Consider the following 20,718-nt stretch of genomic DNA (forward strand, 5'->3'; position numbering starts at 1 on the left):
CTATAAAGAGATTTTAAGTTACTGTACAAAACTGACCAGACCTAGAAGCATTTCTGCAAACCAAGGTAGTACTCTACTTGTACTCTGGTAAATTACTAATCTTGATTTTCCTAAACCTTGAATTGTTGAATATTTCACTGATGAAATAAGCTCATTGAGTTTTCAGTTCAAATGCCATTTAAATTTCTAGGGATGGGGGCAGCTTGGGACTCTTTATTCCAGCTCAGGTGGTGATCTCACCAGTTGTGAGTTTAAAACTTTCTTGGCTCTGCACTTAACTGTAGCCTGATTGGGGTTCTTGCCCTCTGCCCTTCCCCCACTTAACATCTGCTCTTAAAATCTATAGGATTGGTGAGAAGTTCTGTGACTGGTATTTCTGGATTTTTTTTGGTTATGAAGCCCATACTCTATGGACTTCCCCTACATTGGATTTGAATTGTGTAACTTCATGTTTTCACACGGGAGCCTTTTGCAGGGAGACAGCCATATTCTATGTGCAGCCATTTCTATCAGCTGGCCTCAACTTGCCCAGGTAGCTCTGTTTCTCTATATGCAGGTATAGCTCTGCTCTATGCTAAAATCTTTAGGCACTGAAGCCTAATGTAATTTAGGATTTTGAAGCTGCATTTGTTCTTGGCATGTTGGTTGAGAGATTGTGGCTGTTAGGCTGAAGTGGTGACTTGAGAGGCCAGCTAGTATACTATACAGACTTTAATTTGGCCCGATTCTGATAAATATGTGCTAATTTCAAAAACAAAATGCTCTGTTGGCTATGTATGTGGATATTGTGGAGAATATCCAAGGTAAGTTTGCTTATCTAATTTCTCATAAATTCAAGTAAGATTTTTACAACAGTTTGTCTTCATAAAAGTCAAGCAAAAGCAGCTAACTAAATGAAAACATTAAGGCTAGGTTCCATTTCAAGTCCTTTATAAAAAACAAAATACATTTAAAAATAAACACATCCAGTGTTAGCTCCTTGAAGTGATCAGCTTACTGAAAAAAAGCAACCAAATGACTGGACAGTATTCATTACCCTGTTCTTTGTAAATAGTATTTAAGAATCTCACATAACATAGTAGGACTTCATGAAAAGTTGGGACTTTGACAAAATTGAAGCCCTGAGTGTCAAGTAGCAGTACTTAAGATAGAACACTTGTGCTAAACTTTGTAGCAGTTTTAATGGTTTGTGACTGTGTATCCGTTGCTGATACTCTATGCGTGAAGTATATTAATAGATCCGGTTTCAAATTCTCTTCACTTTCTTTTTCCCTTCTGGTTTTTTTTGTGGTCTGAGGTCACCAGTTCCTTGGGTACAATCAAAACGCTTCCATCTTGGCTGCACTGAAGAGTGTATTGGTTTGGATTGACAGGTCTACCTTCATCATCTCTTAGCCTACTAAAAATATCATGGTACAGGTTATGCAGTTTCCGTTTCGTCATGTTGATAGCTTTGTTATACTGCGCTTGTTCTCTCTTAAGAATTTCCTTCTTTGCGTGCAAATTACACACATCATCTTCGAGATTCAAAATTATGTCCAGTTTGCGCTTACGACAGTTCTGAGCAGCAACTTTATTTTTCCCTCTTCTTCTTATATCACGGATGAGTGACATTTGTAAATCTGTCAGACAGTGCCTGCTGAGCATGTTGTTGAAAGACTCAACAGGCATACGAACAATTTCATCTACAGAAAAAGGGATATGCAGAGCCTTAGCACGCCTCTCATCACGGCTTAAGTTTCTCTCTGTGTCATTGAGGTATTTACCCCATATTTTCTGTGACTTCCCATACTGTGATAAAGATACAGGAGTGGATTCTAGACCACTTGGCTGTAAGTGGTAAGTGTGGTTATGAAATAGGTGTTGAAATGCAAGATCCCCATGAAAACCAGAAACCCTTCTATGATCCATGTGACAAATCTTACTGGATTCTGGGTAGTAGCCTCCAACAGCCCCTTCTAAGTCATGGTGGGAAAGAGAGTCAGCGTCGCTACTGGAACCTGTAGCACCTCCTTCACCCATAGAGTGGGAGGAATTAGATTTGGTGACAGAGGTACCATTGTGGCTTGAATTTAAGGAAAGCCCAGAATCAGAATCTGGTTCTTGAAAAAGCTGAGAAACGTCCATTGGATCAAAACCTTCTGTGGCGAAAGACATTAAACTTATCTCATCAAATATGTTCATATCAAGGTCATGTAGAAGATCCTCACTTGTTAGATGAGGAATCTGGTTGCCAACAAAGGGAAGAAATCCTGTCCCATTAGTCCCAGAAAGGGTCTGTTCAGAACTGGTAATAAGAGAATTTAAGTGCAGAGATGGTTCTTGTGGTTGTGAAGTCCTTGCTACTGGATTTCTTCTGAACGTATTGTCAGGACACAGCAACATGGCCTCATGTAGATTCACATCATGACTTATAGCCTGGCTAAAATTTACATTATGATATGTTGAATTCATGCCATCATTGATACTTACTGGAGGAATGTCTCCAAGAGAGAGGCCCTGAAAAGGGGGGAGAAAAACTTTAAACATACCACACATACCCTATATCAATAGCAGTTCTAGTACCTAAGTTAGCACTTTTCTTTCCTCCCTTTTGTCAAGTTCTCTGTAACAAACCTGTTACTAAATACAGGCAGATGAAAATGCAATATGAGCTCAAAAAACATGAATGATGCTATATTTGGGGAAAGATTTGCTTTTTCTAATATCTTGGAAATAGAACGTTTGATTATATAGTACTAAAAGCCAGTCTTGATGTTAATTATAGTCTTAACTGTAATTTGCTGCTTTTTAGATGCAACAGTCAACCTAGCTGTTGGTAATAAATCTACACTGGGACATCATGGATATTAACAGTTAACCGTGAAGTCTGGTGGGTGCTGGGTTTTATAGTTTTTTAAGGTAAAGTAGACTATCCTAGTATATATATAGTACAATCAAGACATAAATGCTACCAGAAAAGTAATATATGCCTTGGTATGTCTGATGTTTACTGCCATTCTGATTCACTTACCCTTGTGACCATTTAGAAGGAGGAACAGCATACATGATTTAGCTAATTCTCCAAAATTGAAGTATTACTATAAAAAGTAATCCTAAATCTGCATTTAATAAAAGCACAATAGATCCTATTGTGCTATTACTCTAAACTCTGTCATCCAGCTTAAAGAGGTTAAATGTACTCACAGATCAGTGCAGATTTTCCTACAAGGATAAAAGTCAAGTTTCCAATTACCTCCAGTGAATTTTCAGGCTGTGATGAAAGCAACTGAAATAAGTCTTCCAGAGAGAAAGCAGTGTCTGTCCCATTTAGATATCTCTAGGAAAAAAATGAAGGTGCACCATTCATTTAAATTACAGAGCTTGAAGGAGGAGGTTGCATGGGGCTTTGGGCTCAATCTTGAAAGGATAATCAGGTCTCCTCTCCATTCTGGATTTTGCTCCCTCTTTTGGAATTTTTAGAGCAGACTCTTTCAGTACTCAGTATTTTAATATCCTTAAACAAGCACCTTGAACTCAACTTCACCCATTCTTTCCCTAACCACCTTCCACATAATCTTTGCCTCGTATTCTTAATGTAATTTTTTACAAGTCAAATACGTATTTAGACTTAATCCAAATGCTTTTGCCAACTTCACTCCTCACTGCTTCATCCTCTGCCTTCAAGTTTATAACAAGTAACTCCTTTGACAGTTCAATTTTTGACAATGATTTATGTTAAGATCATGTTTAATGTTCTGCACTAAGGCATGTATTGCTATTGATAGGTTTGCTGTCGGTCTGTCATTTTGTGAAAAGATTTTTTTCCCTTTAAAATTGCTGTTGTAATGCTTTTAATTCATTTTTTATTTACTCTGCTTGGGATTTAATCTGAGTCCTAACGTTTTAATTTTTAAAATATTTTGCCATAAACACTCTGAATGCTGCTTCACCTTCATGCTTCTAGTCTTTTCTGGGGCTTTTTATTTTATGTGATGTATGGGCGCGAGTGCAAGTCCGGAGCTCCTTACTTCTCCGCCATCTTGCCCTCTCCTGGGGCTTTTTATTTTAAAAATTTTTAGGGGCGCCTGGGTGGCTCAGTCAGTTAGGTGGCCGATTTCGCCTCAGACTGTGATCTCCTGGATCGTGGGTTCGAGCCCCACTCAGAGCCTGGAGCCTGCTTCGGATTCTGTATCTCCCTCTCTCTGACCCTCCGCTGCTCGTGCTGTCTCTCGTTTAAAAATTAAGATCTTTTAAAATGTTTATCTTTGAGAGAACTGAAGAGTGGGGCAGAGAAGGAGAGAGACTCCCAAGTAGCCTGTACTGTCAGGGCAGAGCCTGATCTGGGACCCATGAACAGTGAGTCCAGTGCTTAACCAACTGAGCCTCCCCGGTACCCCTTTTATATTTAAAGGCGAGCTTATCTGTTGTGACTGGTTTCTGTGGGAATCCCACACACCAAGGGTTGTTACCAACTTCCTGTTAATTTTACTTTTTTCTGCAAGGATCATTTTTGGTATCCTTTGCTTTCTTGGCTCAGTATTCCTGACAGCAATGGTAGTGCACTCAGGCTCCAAATCAAACCTTGGGGCCCATTTGGGGTTCTGATTTCTAAGGACGGATAGTCTGCTTTCTTGCTGTCTCCTTGGTGGTGGCTAGGATTGTCCTAGACCCTATCTCTTGAACATAAGAGCCTTTATAAATTCTGGGCTCTAGGTGGGGAACTTAGGTACACCCAGGTATGGACTTGAATGCATTTCCCATCTAAACAACTCTGGTCCTAAAATTTGTATCCATTTCCTCCTTGGGGGAGCCTTTGGGGTCTTATTACCTCTTAAGCTCTGGATTTGAGTCCCTTCTTTTACTGCATATGTCTATAGAATTTCTTTTCCTGCTTTTGAGTTCTGCTATGCACCTAAAAAATATTTACTTACAGCTTTCCCTTTTTGAGGGTTCAGACCAGTTAGACTGAAGTGTTTTAAAAGTCTATACAAAATACTTGGTTTCCTTTTCTACCAAATACCTTGTTTTCAAGGCCCATAACATAACAAATACAAGGCTTTGTGTCTTTCTATGGATGCTATATGACCGCTTAGGCTAAATTGGTAGAAAAGATTTCTTTTTACTATTAAATTACACATTCTTAGTGGGGAGAAGACTTTGCTAACGTGACTATTAAGATGATTTCTTAAGAAATCATTTCTTAAGCAATTTTAGGAGTGTCCTATTCTGTTAATGACCCCAAACTTGGGCCTTGTGTCCTGCCTAGCTACTAACCAAAATTTGCAGATGGTCACGAGTGTGTGAGAAAGAGTCTTACCACAAATCTGAATTCCTGTGAAAATCCTTTATGGTTAGTAAATGTTATTTACTTAACAGAAAAGCCTTAATATTTAGAACAGTGAGGGAAGGGTATGAAGCCCATTCTGCTTAAAATGAATTATGGACTGACCCTTCAGGCTAGTAAGCTGTTTCTATGTTTCTATAAACTTTTGCTTGTTCCCTCTTCTTCACTGCCCCCTGGAGATGGCACAGAGGGGTTAACCCCTCCTGGACCCACAGGAGACAAAGNTACCACAAATCTGAATTCCTGTGAAAATCCTTTATGGTTAGTAAATGTTATTTACTTAACAGAAAAGCCTTAATATTTAGAACAGTGAGGGAAGGGTATGAAGCCCATTCTGCTTAAAATGAATTATGGACTGACCCTTCAGGCTAGTAAGCTGTTTCTATGTTTCTATAAACTTTTGCTTGTTCCCTCTTCACTGCCCCCTGGAGATGGCACAGAGGGGTTAACCCCTCCTGGACCCACAGGAGACAAAGATCTGAGATGGAAGGAGTGACAACTGTGCCTTAGAGACAACTGAGCTCTTTCTCCCCAGGTTCCCTTCTGCCCTGATGGGGATAATGGTTTCATGTGGCTTCATGTTGTGGCTTGTCCTTGGGAGTCTCCCTGTTCTGTGGTGTTTCCCTTAAGCCTGCCCTCACCTCTAAAAATAAGACCCCCTCCCTTCTCTTCAGAATCGCATCAGTTGTGCTGATGCATGCCTTCTATTTGAAGGCCTTAAATCCATTTGAAATCCATGCAACAGTTTTCCTGTATACAACACTTAAGAAATCATCAAGAGCAATTTTGAGACATTTGGTTTCAAAGGACTTGGTTAATTTTTTTGTATAACTGCGTATAGATTTTGCACAATAGACACATTCCATACTTTAAGTGCAAGAATTCTCCTTAAATTTTCATGTTAAATACAAACATGGCTCCTTGTCTGGGGCAACACATGGCTGAGTGGGCCATCAGAGCAAGACCCGCAAAGGTGCGCCTTCTGAATGAAAGTGCTGTGGGGTCTGAGGCCCCTCCAGGCCTGTCTTTGGAGTATTTGCCAGGCTCATGGACGAAAGCCCCAGGAGGGCTGAGCAGAAACGAGTATGGTCCCACTGCAAGGAGGCCACAGGCTGTAGGAAGAACCCACCCTGAGGCTGGCCTCTGGGATTCATCTTTACATAAACTCACAGCGAACGGGTATGGTTAAAAAACAGCCAGAGGCGCTCTTACTGGGCCAGGCTAGAGGTACAAAGTGGGCTTCTGAATTCAGCATGGCATACTAGCACACCAAGTGAGGATTTGAGCCCAAGACCCACCTGGTACTGAGGGGTGATCTGCCTTCAAGTTCTGAGTGCCCACACCTAGCCAGCTCGGGTGCCTCTGCAGTTCGTTGGCTGAGGATTGCTAGGTTAGCATGCTAGGCCACTGTTCCTGGCTATGGCAAAGCCAAAACGTGCTAGCAACTTCCTGGACAGGTGTGTCTAAGTGTGTGTATATACGTGTATATATATACGTATATACACACACACACACCCTCTACCCCCAATCTTGAGTGTCTAAGTGTGTGTATATATGTGTGTGTGTATATATATATATACACACACACACCCTCTACCCCCAATCTTGAGTTTAATGAGAGAACTGATTCTACAGGCTGGTTCCTTTGTGAATCAAATAACCACTTATACAATCATAAAAAATACATCTTTTCATATATCTGATTTGCTTATACTAGGGGGCATTACATGGAGAATTCATTATTGAGACACACTGACTGTCAAAGCCATAAAATATACCTTACAGCCAAAACAGGCTTGGATATTCATGCTTACCTCATTTCTAGATTCAGTAGTCTTTTCTGCCTCCCAGTCAGGTTTATCTGCAAGTTCACTTGCATTCTCATTCTTAAACTGTTTTTTCTCCTGGGCTGATAGTCTTTGCTCATTTTCCTCATTCTGGGAGATGTGATCTGCTTCTTGAGGTATCTCTCTGAGTACCTCGTTTTCCTGTGAAAGTAGCCAAAAGTGTGCCAAGTATAAATCTATTTCACCAAATAAGTCAAACCTTTAAAACTGCATAATACTCTGATAATTAAAAAAAAAAAAAGTAAGTTTGGCATTGCATTATTTCAGTATCAAAGAATTTATTTTTTTAAGTTTATTTTGAGAAGGGGAGGGGGGGGCAGTGACAGAGGGTGGGAGAGACTCCCAAGCAGGCTACACACTGTCAGCAGCAAGCCTGACACCAGGCTCGAACCCACCAACTGTGAGATCATGACCTCAGTTTATGATTTCATGAACTGAAATCAAGAATGTGGCTCTCAAATGACTGGGCCACCTAGGTGCCCTACAATAAACATTTCTTTTAAAATTAGGGAAAAAACAGGGCTCCTGGGTGGCTTAGTCAGTTGAGCGGCCGGCTTCAGCTCAGGTCATGATCTCATAGTTCGTGTGTTGAAGCCCTGCATCAGGCTCTGTGCTGATGGTTCAGAGCCTAGAGCCTGTTTCAGAGTCAGTGACTTCTCTCTGCCCCTCCCTTGCTCATGCTGTCTCTCTCTCAAAAAAATAAACGTTAAGAATTTTTGGAAAAAAATCGGTAAACATTTTTATTTTGAAAAATTTAGAAGTTAACAACAAAGCTTAGACTAACATCTCCATAGATACTTCATGTTAACTCAGTGAGATATTGGCATTGTTCATTATAACATCTGCCCTTACTAATACTGTAGGCACTACTACCTTTCTGTAGAACTTGCAGAGATTAAATATTTTAAATTTTTATTTTTGAGAGACACCACATGAGCAGGGGAGGGAGGGACAGAGAGAGAGAGAGAGGGAGAAGCAGAATCTGAATCTCCAGGCTGGTTCTGAACTGTCAGCACAGAGCCTGCTTGACTCAGGACTTGAACCCATGAACTGTGAGATCAAGACCCGAGCTAAAGCCACCCAGGCACCCCTCCATAGATATCTTCAACTACGCTTGCTTATTCACATGAGTCCTACTTTTCAATTTAACTGGAGACCGAAGAGTTAACCATTAACACTGTGTACTGATACTTTTCATTATGTTAAAAGCTTACAATTTCCCCTCTTCTAACATTACATCAAAGCTTTTCAAACTCTTTCAAAGGATCCAGTCTTAAAAAACTTTCTTTTTGAGAAAGTGCAAACAGGGAAGCACCAGAGAGGGAGGGCAAGAGAATCTCGAGCAGATTCACTGCTATCAGCACAGAGGCAAAGTGGGGCTTGAGCCCATGAAACAGATTGTCCATGACCTCAGCAAAAATCAAGAGTGAGACACTTAACCAACTGAGCCACCCAGGCACTCCTATTTTTAAAGTGTATTTGAGAGAGATGGGGAGAGACCGGAGAGGATCCCAAGCAGGCTTCTGGCTCTTGGCAGCTCGATGGGCTCAATTCTCGGGGCTTGATCTACTGAGCTGGGAGATCATGACCTGAGGCAAGATCAACAACAGGACACAATGGACTGAGCCACCCAGGCGCCCCATCAAAGGATCGGTTTTTAATTTTTCTCTTTCAGCAGGCATAGTACACTGGTCTAACTCAAAGACGGCAGCACCACTCCCATACTCTAATGCACAGAAATGCTAATTTTAAAAAACAAGCAAATAAAAACACATGAAGGTCAAAGGAATGTAAGATCTACACATGCCAGAAGCAAGGAGAGAAATCAAAATGAGAAGAAAATTTTAGGAAGCTGATGTGCTAGTGGCCCACTTGGTGTACTGGCTTCTCTGTTCAATGGACTGAGCTCTGACCTTTTGAGTCTCCCCCAGTCAGTTCTCCACGCTCTCCTTACCAGACCCCATCAACATTTTCTCCTGGAAACATCAATACTTCCTCCTGGAAACAAGTTCTTCACCTGGAATCCAAGTAGCTTCTCTATTCCACACCAACTACTTCTCTTTGGCTGAGTCTTCATCTTCACCATCTCTAAACAAGGCAGTACCCTGAGGCCCAGTCTCAGGCCCACTGGGTACCTTCCCATTTGCTAGCTTGTGTTTGCTGTTCCTTCTGCTTGTAGGGATATCCCTCTGCTCCCTCCCCCACTTCCCAAACATGGCTTTGAAGTTCAGGTCTCTATTATATACATACATACATACATACATACATACTTTGTGTGTATATACACATATGTATATATACACGTGTATATATGCATATAGCACCTTTCCTCTCCCATCAATATCAATTTCCCTTGCTTTATGATTTTTTTCATAGCATTTAGTACCAGTGGATACATTCCCACATTTACTTGCCATCTATCTCACCAGAATGCTAATTTCTTGAGGGCAGAGGTTGGTTTTGGTTTCTGCATGCCCACTGCCTACCTCAGAGCCTGCCACATGGCAGACCCTTAGTAGATATTTTGTTGGATGGATGAATTCCTAGACACAGAATCTGAAGAGCTTGGTAGGGATCCACTTCCAGTTGGTGAACTGTTACTGGCTTGCTCTTTCCTGCAATTACAATGCTGAGTCCTATCTAAATTTGAGGAACAAAGGAAAAGGTGATCGGTCATGATCCTTTTAATGGCTCTTGCCATTTTTTGAAATGTCTATTTTGAGGGAGAGTTAAGCCTGAAGATCATCGAATTCAAGATTCTGGATTCCTAAGGCAGCTTACTTTGCTTACAAATTTGCTGTTTGGGCTTAGGAACTTCTAAACTCTAAATTGCATGATCAAGGTTTCTTTTCATTAATCTGTAGTATGTGAGTTAATACAACATGTATAGACACATGTGGACTTGCAAACAGAAGAATATGTTAAGTCTAAAGTTCTACAAACAAAAGAGATGCAACAGGTAGCAAATACAGGCCTGCGGGAAGCCCATAAAGAAACCAAGCCGACTTTAGTCTGTGAAGGCTTTTTATTTATTTATTTATTTATTTATTTATTTTTTGGTGGGGAAAACTCAGAGTAGTAATGGCCTGCCTAAAACCTCCAGAAGAGAAAAACTGAAGGTAGAGAAATTCTGTATGATCACTACTCATGTTATAAGAAGCAGGAAAAAAAAATCCTATAATAATGAATAACTCATTAAATAAAGAGTTAAATACAAGAATCAAGTCCATTTGAATATAAACAAGTAAATGAGGGGAAAAAGGACCTCTTACAGTAGAATGCAACTAATACAGGGTTAGAAAATCATCAATGGATGCTAAAATGAAAGAGTAAAACTTTGACAAGAAACAAGGTATTTAAATAGTCTCAAGTATCACTTCACAGATTACTTAATTACAAAGAGAAAAAACACTACAGGAGAAACATGGCAGACACCACCTAAGCCAAGTGGTAGAATCCATCATCACAAGACGGAAATAAGCTGACATGACATCATATGCTTTCTGATATGATATGGAGAAGTATAAATGACCACTTCTGTGGTATTAAATCTCAACATGGTCATGAAGAAACATCAAATAAAAATTGGGGCCATATTACAAAATGACTGACTGATGCTCTTCCAAAATCTAGAGTTAAAGAAATACAAGACAGGAACTTTTCCAGATGAAAGGTGCCTCAGAGACTTGGCAACTAAATACAATGTGTGACCCTGGGTGAGATGTTGATCCAGGGGGAAAAAGTATTATACAGGACATTTCTGTGATCAGAGATAAAATGTGAATATGGACAGATTAGATAATGGTCTTCGAGTTAGATTCATTTTCTGATTTTGATAAATATACACAAGCATTTGGGTCCGGAGGGACAAAACAGCTTCAATTCACTCTTCAATGTTTCACCACAAAAAGAATTCTGTAGAGAGAGCTAGCAATAGTTATAAAACAGAGAAGTCAAATGGGGCAAAGTGCAAACAACAGGTAAATCTGAGTAAAGGATATGTGCGATTCTTGTGACTTTTTTAAAGTCTGAGATTGTATCTCACTAAAGAGTTACCCTAAAAATCCATACATGGCAAAATCACTTTGGTCAATGCAACAGCAAAGAGTTGACCCAGAATTATTCTTCCGTTAATTCTTCTGTTAGTGTGTATTTTCCTCCTGAAGTATACAGTAGCCATATCAATTGCTTTATTATTTTCACTCCATCCTTTCCAATATTTAAATTTCATATTTTCATTTTCTTTAATTAAAAAAATTTTTTTAATGTTTATTTTTGAGACAGAGAGAGAGTGCGAGCAAGGGAGGGGCAGAGAGAGAGGGAGACACAGAATCTGAAACAAGCTCCAGGCGCTGAGCTGTCGGCACAGAACCCGATGCGGGGCTTGAACCCATGAACCGAGAGATCATGACCAGAGCTGAAGTCAGACGCTAAACCAACTGAGCCACCCAGGCGCCCCCATGTTTTCATTTTCCTGCCTAATTACTTTTGTTATGCTTCTAGTATGTTTAATAATGGTGACAGCCGATTCAAGGAAAGCACACTCAGTGTATCTACTCTTGATACAAACTACAGCACTACTTCATGTGACACTTGATGTGTGCTTCCATACATCAAGCAATTCTGCAACACAGCAGCGTGTCCTACAATTTAACTCAATTCTGATGCTACCTAACTGAAGAGAGTGCCAGATGCCACTGGTTAAGGGCTAGGTCTCACAAGACTGCCCACTCACCTTCCTTCAGATGCCAAGTGCAAGTCCTGGTTGTCACCGGTGCTTCAGAACCACCCCCAATCACCAACTTGGGTTTGATTAATTTGCTAGAGGGGCTCACAGATCTCAGGAAAAAATTTTACTTATTAAGTGACCATTTTATTATGAAAGAATGTAAGTCAGGAACCACCAGGTACACAGAGCAAGGTATGCGGGAAGGGGCACACAGGTTCCACACCCAGGGCGTGCCACTCTTCCAGCAACTCCCCATGTCCACCAACTCGGAAGGTCTCTGAACGCCATACCTCAGGGCTTTTATGCAAGCTTCACTGGGTAGGCACGATAGATTAAATCATCGGTGATTGACTGAATCATTGACGACTGGTGACGGCCGAATCTCCAGTTGCTCTTGCTTCCCCAGGGGTCTGAGGGGTAGGGGGTGGTCACCTTGGCGCCCCACTTTCAGGGACTTTACAAAAGGCACCTCATTAACATAAATCAAGAGTGGTTGCAAGGGGCTTGTGATCAATAACAAGACATTCCTTTTACCTTTATGGCTCTGGAACTATTTTAAGAACCAAGGGCAAAAGACCAAATATCGTAACAAAGGCTGCTCCCGTTGCTCTTAACTTTTAGGAAACCAAGAGTTTGGGGAGCTCTGGGCTAGAAAGGGGGGTGGAGATCAAATACACATTTAAATCAGCCCACCATACCTGACATTCTCATCCTGCTCATGACTTTAATAGGAATGCTTTTTTTTTTTTTTTAAGTGGGCTTCATGCCCAGCATGGAGCCCAATTTTTGGGGCTTGAACTCACAACCCTGAGATCAAGACATGAGCGGAGATCAAGAGTCAGATGGGCACCCCTAATGGGAATGCTTTTAATGACTCACCAGTGAGGATAACATATGGATTTTTATTTGAGACTCAGCAATCATTTTTTTTTAGCCATTCATTCAATCAATACATATGGAGTGCCGAACACTGTACTAGATGCTGGGGCTACTCCCATCCTCCCATCCAGTCTCTACAGAAGCACAAGAGCAGAAGTGGGGAGACCAGGGGAGAGGTTTCCGCAATAATTTAAGGGAAAGTGGATGACAATCTGGAAGAAGGTGGTGGTGAAGAGAGAGAAAAACAATCCATGCCATATTGTGCAGAGAGAATTTGCAGGACTTGTTGATGGACTAGAAAGGGAAGATCAAGAAAAGAGAAGAATTAAGAATGACCCCTAGGGGCGCCTGGGTTAAGCATTCGACTTCAGCTCAGGTCATGATCTCAAGGTTTGGGAGTGAGCATCGGGCTCACTGCTGTCACCGTGAAACCCACTTCAGATCTTTCTGTTCTTCCTCAGCTCATGTGCACTCTCTTGCTCTCAGAAATAAACATTAAAAAAAAAAAAAAGAATAACTCCTAGATTTCTGGCTTGAAAAACTTGGTGGACAGTTATGGAAAGAGCTGCGGAAACAGTGAGTTCTTGTTAAATTTGGACATGTTTAAATTTGAGACATGAAAAGTCAGGTAGAAATGCCTCATTACAAAGGGGAGATGAGAATCTGGAATTTAGAGCGAAGGTTTGAACTGGAGTTACAGAACTGGGAACACATCCACACCAGCAGCGATGACAAAACCCTACGGGAACTAGCGAGATTCCAGCAAGAGGAAGGGGTTAGGCTCTGGGTCCAGAGGAACTGCAACATCCCGAGGTCAAGCAGAGGAGCCAGCAGAGATGCTGAGCAGGACAGGAAGCGAGATGTAGGGTGCCCGAAGGACAGCAATGCCTCAGAATCTGAAAGTGCTTCAAGAAGAATGGAGTGGTTGATGGTGTTGAATGCTGCTTGCGAGCTGCACAAGGTAAGGAAGGAAAAGTCTTTAGTGGACTTAGCAATAAGAAAGTTGTTAGCGGCCTTCGAAAAATCAGTTTAGCGGATGGATGCCTGGGTGGCTCAGCATCTGACTCTTAATTTTGGCTCAGGTCATGAGCTCACGGTTCGTTGAGTTTGAGCCCTGAGTTGGGCTCTGTGTTGACAACGTGGAGCCTGCTTGAGATTCTCTGTCTCTCTCTGTTTCTCTGTCTCTCTCAATAAATAAATAAATCTAAATAAATCAATTTAGGGTCGAAACCAGTGATACTGTATAGAAGAGTAAATGGGAGCTGACAAATTAGAAACGGCATCCAGACAATTCTTCAGGAATGTTGGCTATGAAATGAGTGGAGAAATGGATGGAGCAGTGTTTTGTTTGGTTTTAGAGATGATAGAAACCATAGTAACTTTGTAAGGGAATGGTTTAGGAGGGAGGGTAACAGTAAATAAAGCAAGGTCCCACCGAAGGCAAGAGAGGACGGACTACAGAAGTACAAGTGGTGGGGTGGGGCTGATTCAGAAAGAAGTAAAATTAGAGCCTTTATTTCAAGATCTGAAGGAGTAAGTAGATACAAGAACATACTTAAGGATTTAGTGGTGGGAAGATCTATCCTTATTTTTGAAGGGTATTTTTAAAAAATTTTTAAAATGTTTTATTTATTTCTGAGAGACAGAGATAGCATGAGCAGGGAAGGGTCAGAGAGAGAGACACACACACAGAATTCGAAGACAGGTTCCAGGCTCTGAGCTAGCTGTCAGCACAGAGCCCCACGTGAGGCTCGAACACATGAACCGTGAGATCATGACCTGAGCCAAAGTTGGATGCTCAACCAACTGAGCCACCCAGGCATCCCTGAAGGGTATTTTTTAAAAAGTAGAAATGGAGGGGTGCCTGGGTGGCTTAGTCGGTTAAGCATCCGACTTTCACTTAGGTCATGATCTCGCGGTTCGTGGGTTCGGGCCCCGCATCGGACTCTGTGCTGACCGCCAGCTCAGAGCCTGGAGCCTGTTTCAGAGTCTGTCACTCCCTCTCTCTCTGACCCTCCCCTGCTCACGCTGTCTCTCTCTCTCTTTCCTAGAAATAAATAAAACATTAAAAAAAAAAAGTAGAAATGGATATTGAGTATTAAAGGGATTTAAAGGCCAACTAATCTTTGATAAAGCAGGAAAGAATATCCAATGGAATAAAGACAGTCTCTTCAGCAAATGGTTCTGGGAAACCTGGACAGTAACATGCGGGCAAACGAACCTGAACCACTTTCTTACACCACACACAAAAATAAACTCAAAATGGATGAAAGACCTAAACATAAGAGACGAAGCCATCAAAATCCTTGAGAAAGCAGGCAAAAACCTCTTTGACCTTGGTTGCAGCAACTTCTTGTTCAACAAGTCTCCGGAGGCAAGGGAAACCAAAGCAAAAATGAACTATTGGGACCTCAACAAAATAAAAAGCTGCTGCACGGCGAAGGAAACAGTCAACAAAAGTAAAAGGCAACCAACAGAACAGGAGAAGATATTTGCAAATGACATATCGGGTAAAGGGCTAGTACCCAAAATCTGTAGAGAACTTATCAAACTCAAAACCCAAAAAAACAAATAATCTAGTGAAGAAATGGGCAAAAAACATGAACAGACACTTCTCCAAAGAAGACATCCAGATGGCCAACAGACACATGAAACGATGCTCAACGTCCCTCATCATAAGGGAAATACAAATCAAAATCACAATGAGATACCACCTCACACCTGTCAGAGTGGCTACATTAACAACTCAGGCAACAACAGATGTTGGTGCAGATGTGGAGAAAGAGGAACCCTTTTGCACTGCTGGTGGGAATGCAAACTGGTGCAGCCACTCTGGAAGACAGTATGGAGGTTCCTCAAAAAATTAAAAATAGAACTACCCGCCAGGCACGGTGGCACGCGCCTGTAGTCCCAGCTGTTTGGGAGGCTGAGGCAGGAGGATCGCTTGAGACGAGGAGTTCTGGGCTGTAGTGCACTATGCCAATCGGGTGTCCGCACTAAGTTCAGCATCAATATGGTGACTTCCCGGGAGTGGGAGACCAACCAGGTTGCCTAAGGAGCGGTGAACCTGCCCAGGTCGGAAAAACAGAACTACCCTATGACCCAGCAACTGCACTTCTAGGTATTTATCCAGGGGATACAGGTGTGCTGTTTCGAAGGAGCACATGTACCCCAATGTTTATAATAGCAGCACTATCGACAATAGCCAAAGTATGGAAAGACCCCAAATGTCTATCGATGGATGAATGGATAAAGAAGATGTGGTACACACACACACACACACACACACACACACACACACACACACACACACTGGAGTATTACTCAGCAATCAAAAAGGATAAAATCTTGCCATTTGCAACTACGTGGATGAAACTAGAGGGTATCATGCTAAGTAAAATCAGTTGGAGAAACACAAATATCATATAACTTCACTCATATGAGGATTTTAAGACTCTGAACAGATGAACATAAAGGGAAGAGATGCAAAAATAAAATAAAAACAGAGGGGGACAAAACATAAGAGACTCTTAAATATGGAGAACAAACAGAGGGTTGCTGGAGGGGCTGTGGGAGGGGAGATGGGCTAAATGGGTGAGGGGCATTAAGGAATCTACTCCTGAAATCACTATTGCACTCTGTGCTAACTTGGATGTAAATTAAAAAATAAATTATTAATTTTAAAAAATTAAGGGATTTAAAAATTATACCCATAAATCATTGGACACTCTTTCCTCCAAGAGGTAGAGCTTAATTCCCTTCTGCTTGAATGGGGGCCACACCTAGTGAACTGCTTCTAACAAGTACGGGGGAAGTGATGGTGAAGGCACTGGCTTTTCCTTGCCCGCTCTCTATGGCAAGCCCTACCTGGCAAAGAACTGAGGCTTCTTGCCACAGCCACGACGGACCCATCTCGGAAGTGTATCGTCCAGCTTCAATCAAGCCTCCACGTTATAAGTACAACCCAGCCAACACCCTGATTATGACCTCATGAGATCCTGAATGTGAACCACCCAGCCAAGCGGCTCCAGAACTTCTAACCCATAGATACTGTGGGATAGTGAATCTCTGCTGTGGTAAGCCATTAAATCTGGGACAATTTGTTATGCGACAATGGATAATTAATATATACATTGAAAAAAATGCTTTTTGCATCTACATTTTTTGTATCCCTTGCTAATATTTTATTCAATACTCTGCATGAACGTGCAGAAGAGTGATTCTTAGATTTCTCTGATGTATTTTTTGGGGTCTTGGTATCACTGCTGTGCTGGTTTTGAAAAAAGAATTAGGAAGCTTTATGTAACAGAATTCCCTGTTGGGAAGTTGAAAAGAATTCTTGAATTTTGCCCACAGTTTATATTCTTTTACGTTTTTTAAACTTTACTTATTTTGAGAGAGAGCAAGAGAGGAAGAGAGAAAATCCCAAGCAGGGGGGCACCCCTATATTTTTTAAGTTTTTAAAGAAATCATGCTGATGACGTCTGCAGCTTCCTTCGTGGGGTATGCCAACCAACCCTCCAAAAAGGGCTGATTTACATCATCATCAGAGGTATTTGAATGTACCCACTTCCACACCCCCCACTTACTCTGGATTTCTTTCTTAATATTTTGCTAATTAAACGGTGGGGCGCCTGAGTGGCTTGGTCGGTTAAGCATCCGATTCTGGATTTCAGCTCAGGTCATGATCCCGTGGTTCAGGAGATCGAGGCCCACCTCAAGCTCTGTGCTCAGAGCACAGAGCCTGCTTGGGATTCTCTCTCTCTGCTCCTCCCCTGCTTGCATTCTCACTTTCTCTCTCTCTCTCAAAATAAACAAACATTTAAAAAATATCTTGCTACCTAAAAGGTTAAAAATGCAGCTCATTAGCAGCAATAATCATGGAGCTTTCAATGTCCCCATGAAGCAAGTGGTGACAGGAAGACAGTCGAGGCAGGGCTCTAGATCCAAGTTGGCGGCAGAGTCTATGTGTGAAAGGATTCCCAAGTACTCCGAGTAAGGATGGAGGCGTTTGGAGCTAGCCAGGTGAGCCATAGCAGGAAAGGTCACGGTCGGAGCCGGAATCTGAGCTGTGCTTCCTGCAGGTACTTTCTCTTCCTCTCTGGCCACAGAGGGAGGCAGGAGAGGCAGGTGGTGAGACCTGGGGCGCTTCATTTCAGTGCTGAGTACCCACCTCATCTCCCGAGAGGACCCTTTCCAGTTCTGCCCCTCCGAGGGTCTATCAGTAAGTGGCTATACAATTTATCACCCAAACCAGTCCATTTTTTGAAAGGGTAAGAGGGTGCTACTAACAATTAAGCTGGACAACAGGCACCAAGACTGTCCCAAATGGCCACCCTATCTGTGAGGCCGCCAGGGACGGAGGAGACGGCTAACTATCAAGAATGTTGATGGCAAATATAATTCCAAAGACCTGGCGAAGAGAGACACTTGAACACGCACTGCCTTAGGTGCTCAGTATTTTCTTAGCTGCTCATTCACGTATACATTCAGCCATCATTTGCTGCGAGCTATTATAATAAAGTGAACGGAAACGTGTTATGAGAAGTGATGAATGAGAAGAATCTTCCCCGGGGTCGGGGTGATACACATGGGGTTGTATAACCCAGACTGCTCTCAAAAAAGGGCTGGTGGGCAGACAGTGTCCAGCTGTGCCTTTAAGAACGCCCCGACGGCTGACAGCCCCTTCCCCTAGGGTCACACCCTTCCCTGGGCGCCCACAGCCCACGACTGAGCAGGGACGAATAAAGAATCTTGACCTCTGCTTGCCGCGCTTTCTTGTCCTCCCTTCCCTAGTTGTAGGGCCCAGAGTCACTCCCTTATCATCATCCTGCACACTGAACTTGGTCTCGGAGTCCCCTCCCCAGAGGTCCCAATTTGTGGCAGCACAGTTAGCAATTTTATCCTGGTGGGATCTCAAGGCAGGGAGGGGTAGAGGGTTCGATATAACATTTCTATTTAGAAAGTAAAAAGGCCTACAGCACGTGTCCTAATTTGCACAGCCTACGAGGCACCTCAAAAGCCTGATGGAGGGCTCGGATCCAAAAATGGCCGAGTAAAAAAGGCTCATCCCACTCCTATCAGCTGTGTGACCTTGGGCCACCATGACCCTCAGTTTCCTTGTCTGTGAAATGGAAGGATATATACTAACTCACATTTTAAGGAGTTAGCTGAGAAAAAGCACTTTGTACATTTAAGATGTTACACTAATCCCTACTCCTTTCTACAGCTTTTTCATTCTCAAGAGTTGCCACTGATGACTAACTACTGGCAACTCCATCAGAATGTCAAGAGAAAGCAGTACCAGACCCTGGTCCCAGTAATTATGATCTTTGCTCTCTTCTCTTCCTGTTTTTCTCAACTCAGTGACATGGCGCTGAGACACAGAGCATATGTGTTTTATGAGTACTATTGTAGGTACTGGAGATTTATGGTCCGTGCTCTTCATTTAAAGAGTGGGTACGTCAAACCCGTCATTAAGTTACTTTTTATTTGTGTGCAGGTGATTTTTACTCTTGTGGGGCTGGGATTAAAAAAAAAGAAAGAAAAAAGAAGGTTTCCACGCTTGCCTTAGGAAGCCATCGTAAACTTGTGAGCTGGAGTACTTCATCACAGCTCCAAGTCCAACGACTCGGACCAAACCGGCGCCTGCCAGAAAGGTCCTCCCCACCACAGTCCTCTGCCAGGAGATGGCTCTTCTCTTCCTCCCCCTGGGTCCACAACCATGTCACCTGGGCCTCTAAGCTAACAGTCCTCCTGTTTCTAAAATGCCATGGCTTCTGGGTTTTCTTTTTTCACACTTATCCTAGTCTTTGGGTTTTTTTCTTTCCTGATGGGCTGTAAACTTACGATACCTGTCTTCCAGCTGTAATTTACCTGCCACCCATGTTTTCTTTCTAAATTTTTTTTTATATTGAGAGAGAGAGAGAAAATGGGAGGGTCAAGAGAGAGAGGGAGACACAGAATCTGAAGCAGGCTCCAGGCTCCGAGCTGTCAGCACAGAGCCCGATATGGGGCTCGAACCCACGGACTGTGAGATTATGACAGGGGGCCGAAGTCGGACGCTTAACTGACTAAACCACTGAGGAGCCCCCCTCTGCCACCAGTGTTAAGCTGCAGAGCCTTGCGTGCAGATTTTCTGAGTCAGTGCAGGCAGTGGGAAAGGGAAGAGAGGAGCAGAGCTGGGCTTTTCTCTTCTTTCTCAGTCCCTGAAATTCCTAATAACTGGCCGCGTGATCCCAAGCCCGTACTTACTATAATGTATTAGGACCTCAATACTGAGATGCAGAGCCTGACCCTGAAAAAGGCCTTTGTGAACAGCTGCAGCTGGCTTCGCTGGGCCTTTCATTTATGCTTCCGGGGGAGGAACGACTGAGACCTGCTTTGACCTTTAGGGTTGGATGGACCTTCAAAGACAAAGAACAGTGTGGTGCCTATGAGAAGGATGACATCAGAGGGAGAGGGGTGAAGGCCAAAGAATTCTGAGGCCCATCTCTAGGCTGGAGGCAAGCTGGAGTCATCAGGTCTAGAGAGAATGGAGGGGCCAGATCAAGAGAGGCTGTGTTCTATTTGGCCTGGGTGGTTTTTAATAGCAGTTTATGATAATAATAGTTCACATTTATTGAGCACTCGCTGTGGGCCAGGCACCACATACCTGATCTCATTTAAGTTGCTCAGAGGTGGGTACTCTTGTTATCTCCTGTTACAGAGAAGCTAAGGCCCAGAGAGGGTAACCAACTTGCTTTCAGTCACACAGCTTTTAAGTGACAGAACCAGGATGTGGCTGCAGGCATTTGTCCTTCATGGCCGGCTCGTGGCCACTTTACCGGTTCTCGTTTGTCCCCCCAGATCAGTGTGTGCCCACAGAAGCTGTCCCCTGCAAACTCTGGGCTTTGAGCAGACTGGCTGGCTTCCAGCTGGGTTCAGCAGTTGGGGGG

At 42.7% G+C, this 20,718-nt stretch overlaps 1 protein-coding gene across 1 annotated transcript in view; it reads right to left on the reverse strand.

Annotated features, from left to right (window-relative positions):
• Positions 1–913: 913 nt before the first annotated feature.
• Positions 914–20,718, reverse strand: part of NFE2L3 (NFE2 like bZIP transcription factor 3) — a 30,267-nt gene continuing 10,462 nt past the window's right edge. The window contains 3 exon segments of the mRNA XM_077775447.1: positions 914–2,499; positions 3,236–3,319; positions 7,141–7,314. Of these exon segments, the coding sequence (XP_077631573.1) occupies positions 1,258–2,499; positions 3,236–3,319; positions 7,141–7,314 (1,500 nt within the window). The 3' untranslated portion in view covers positions 914–1,257.

The sequence above is a fragment of the Crocuta crocuta genome, unplaced genomic scaffold (genome assembly GCF_008692635.1).
Source record: "Crocuta crocuta isolate KB4526 unplaced genomic scaffold, BGI_CrCroc_1.0 scaffold197, whole genome shotgun sequence".
NCBI lineage: Eukaryota > Metazoa > Chordata > Mammalia > Carnivora > Hyaenidae > Crocuta > Crocuta crocuta.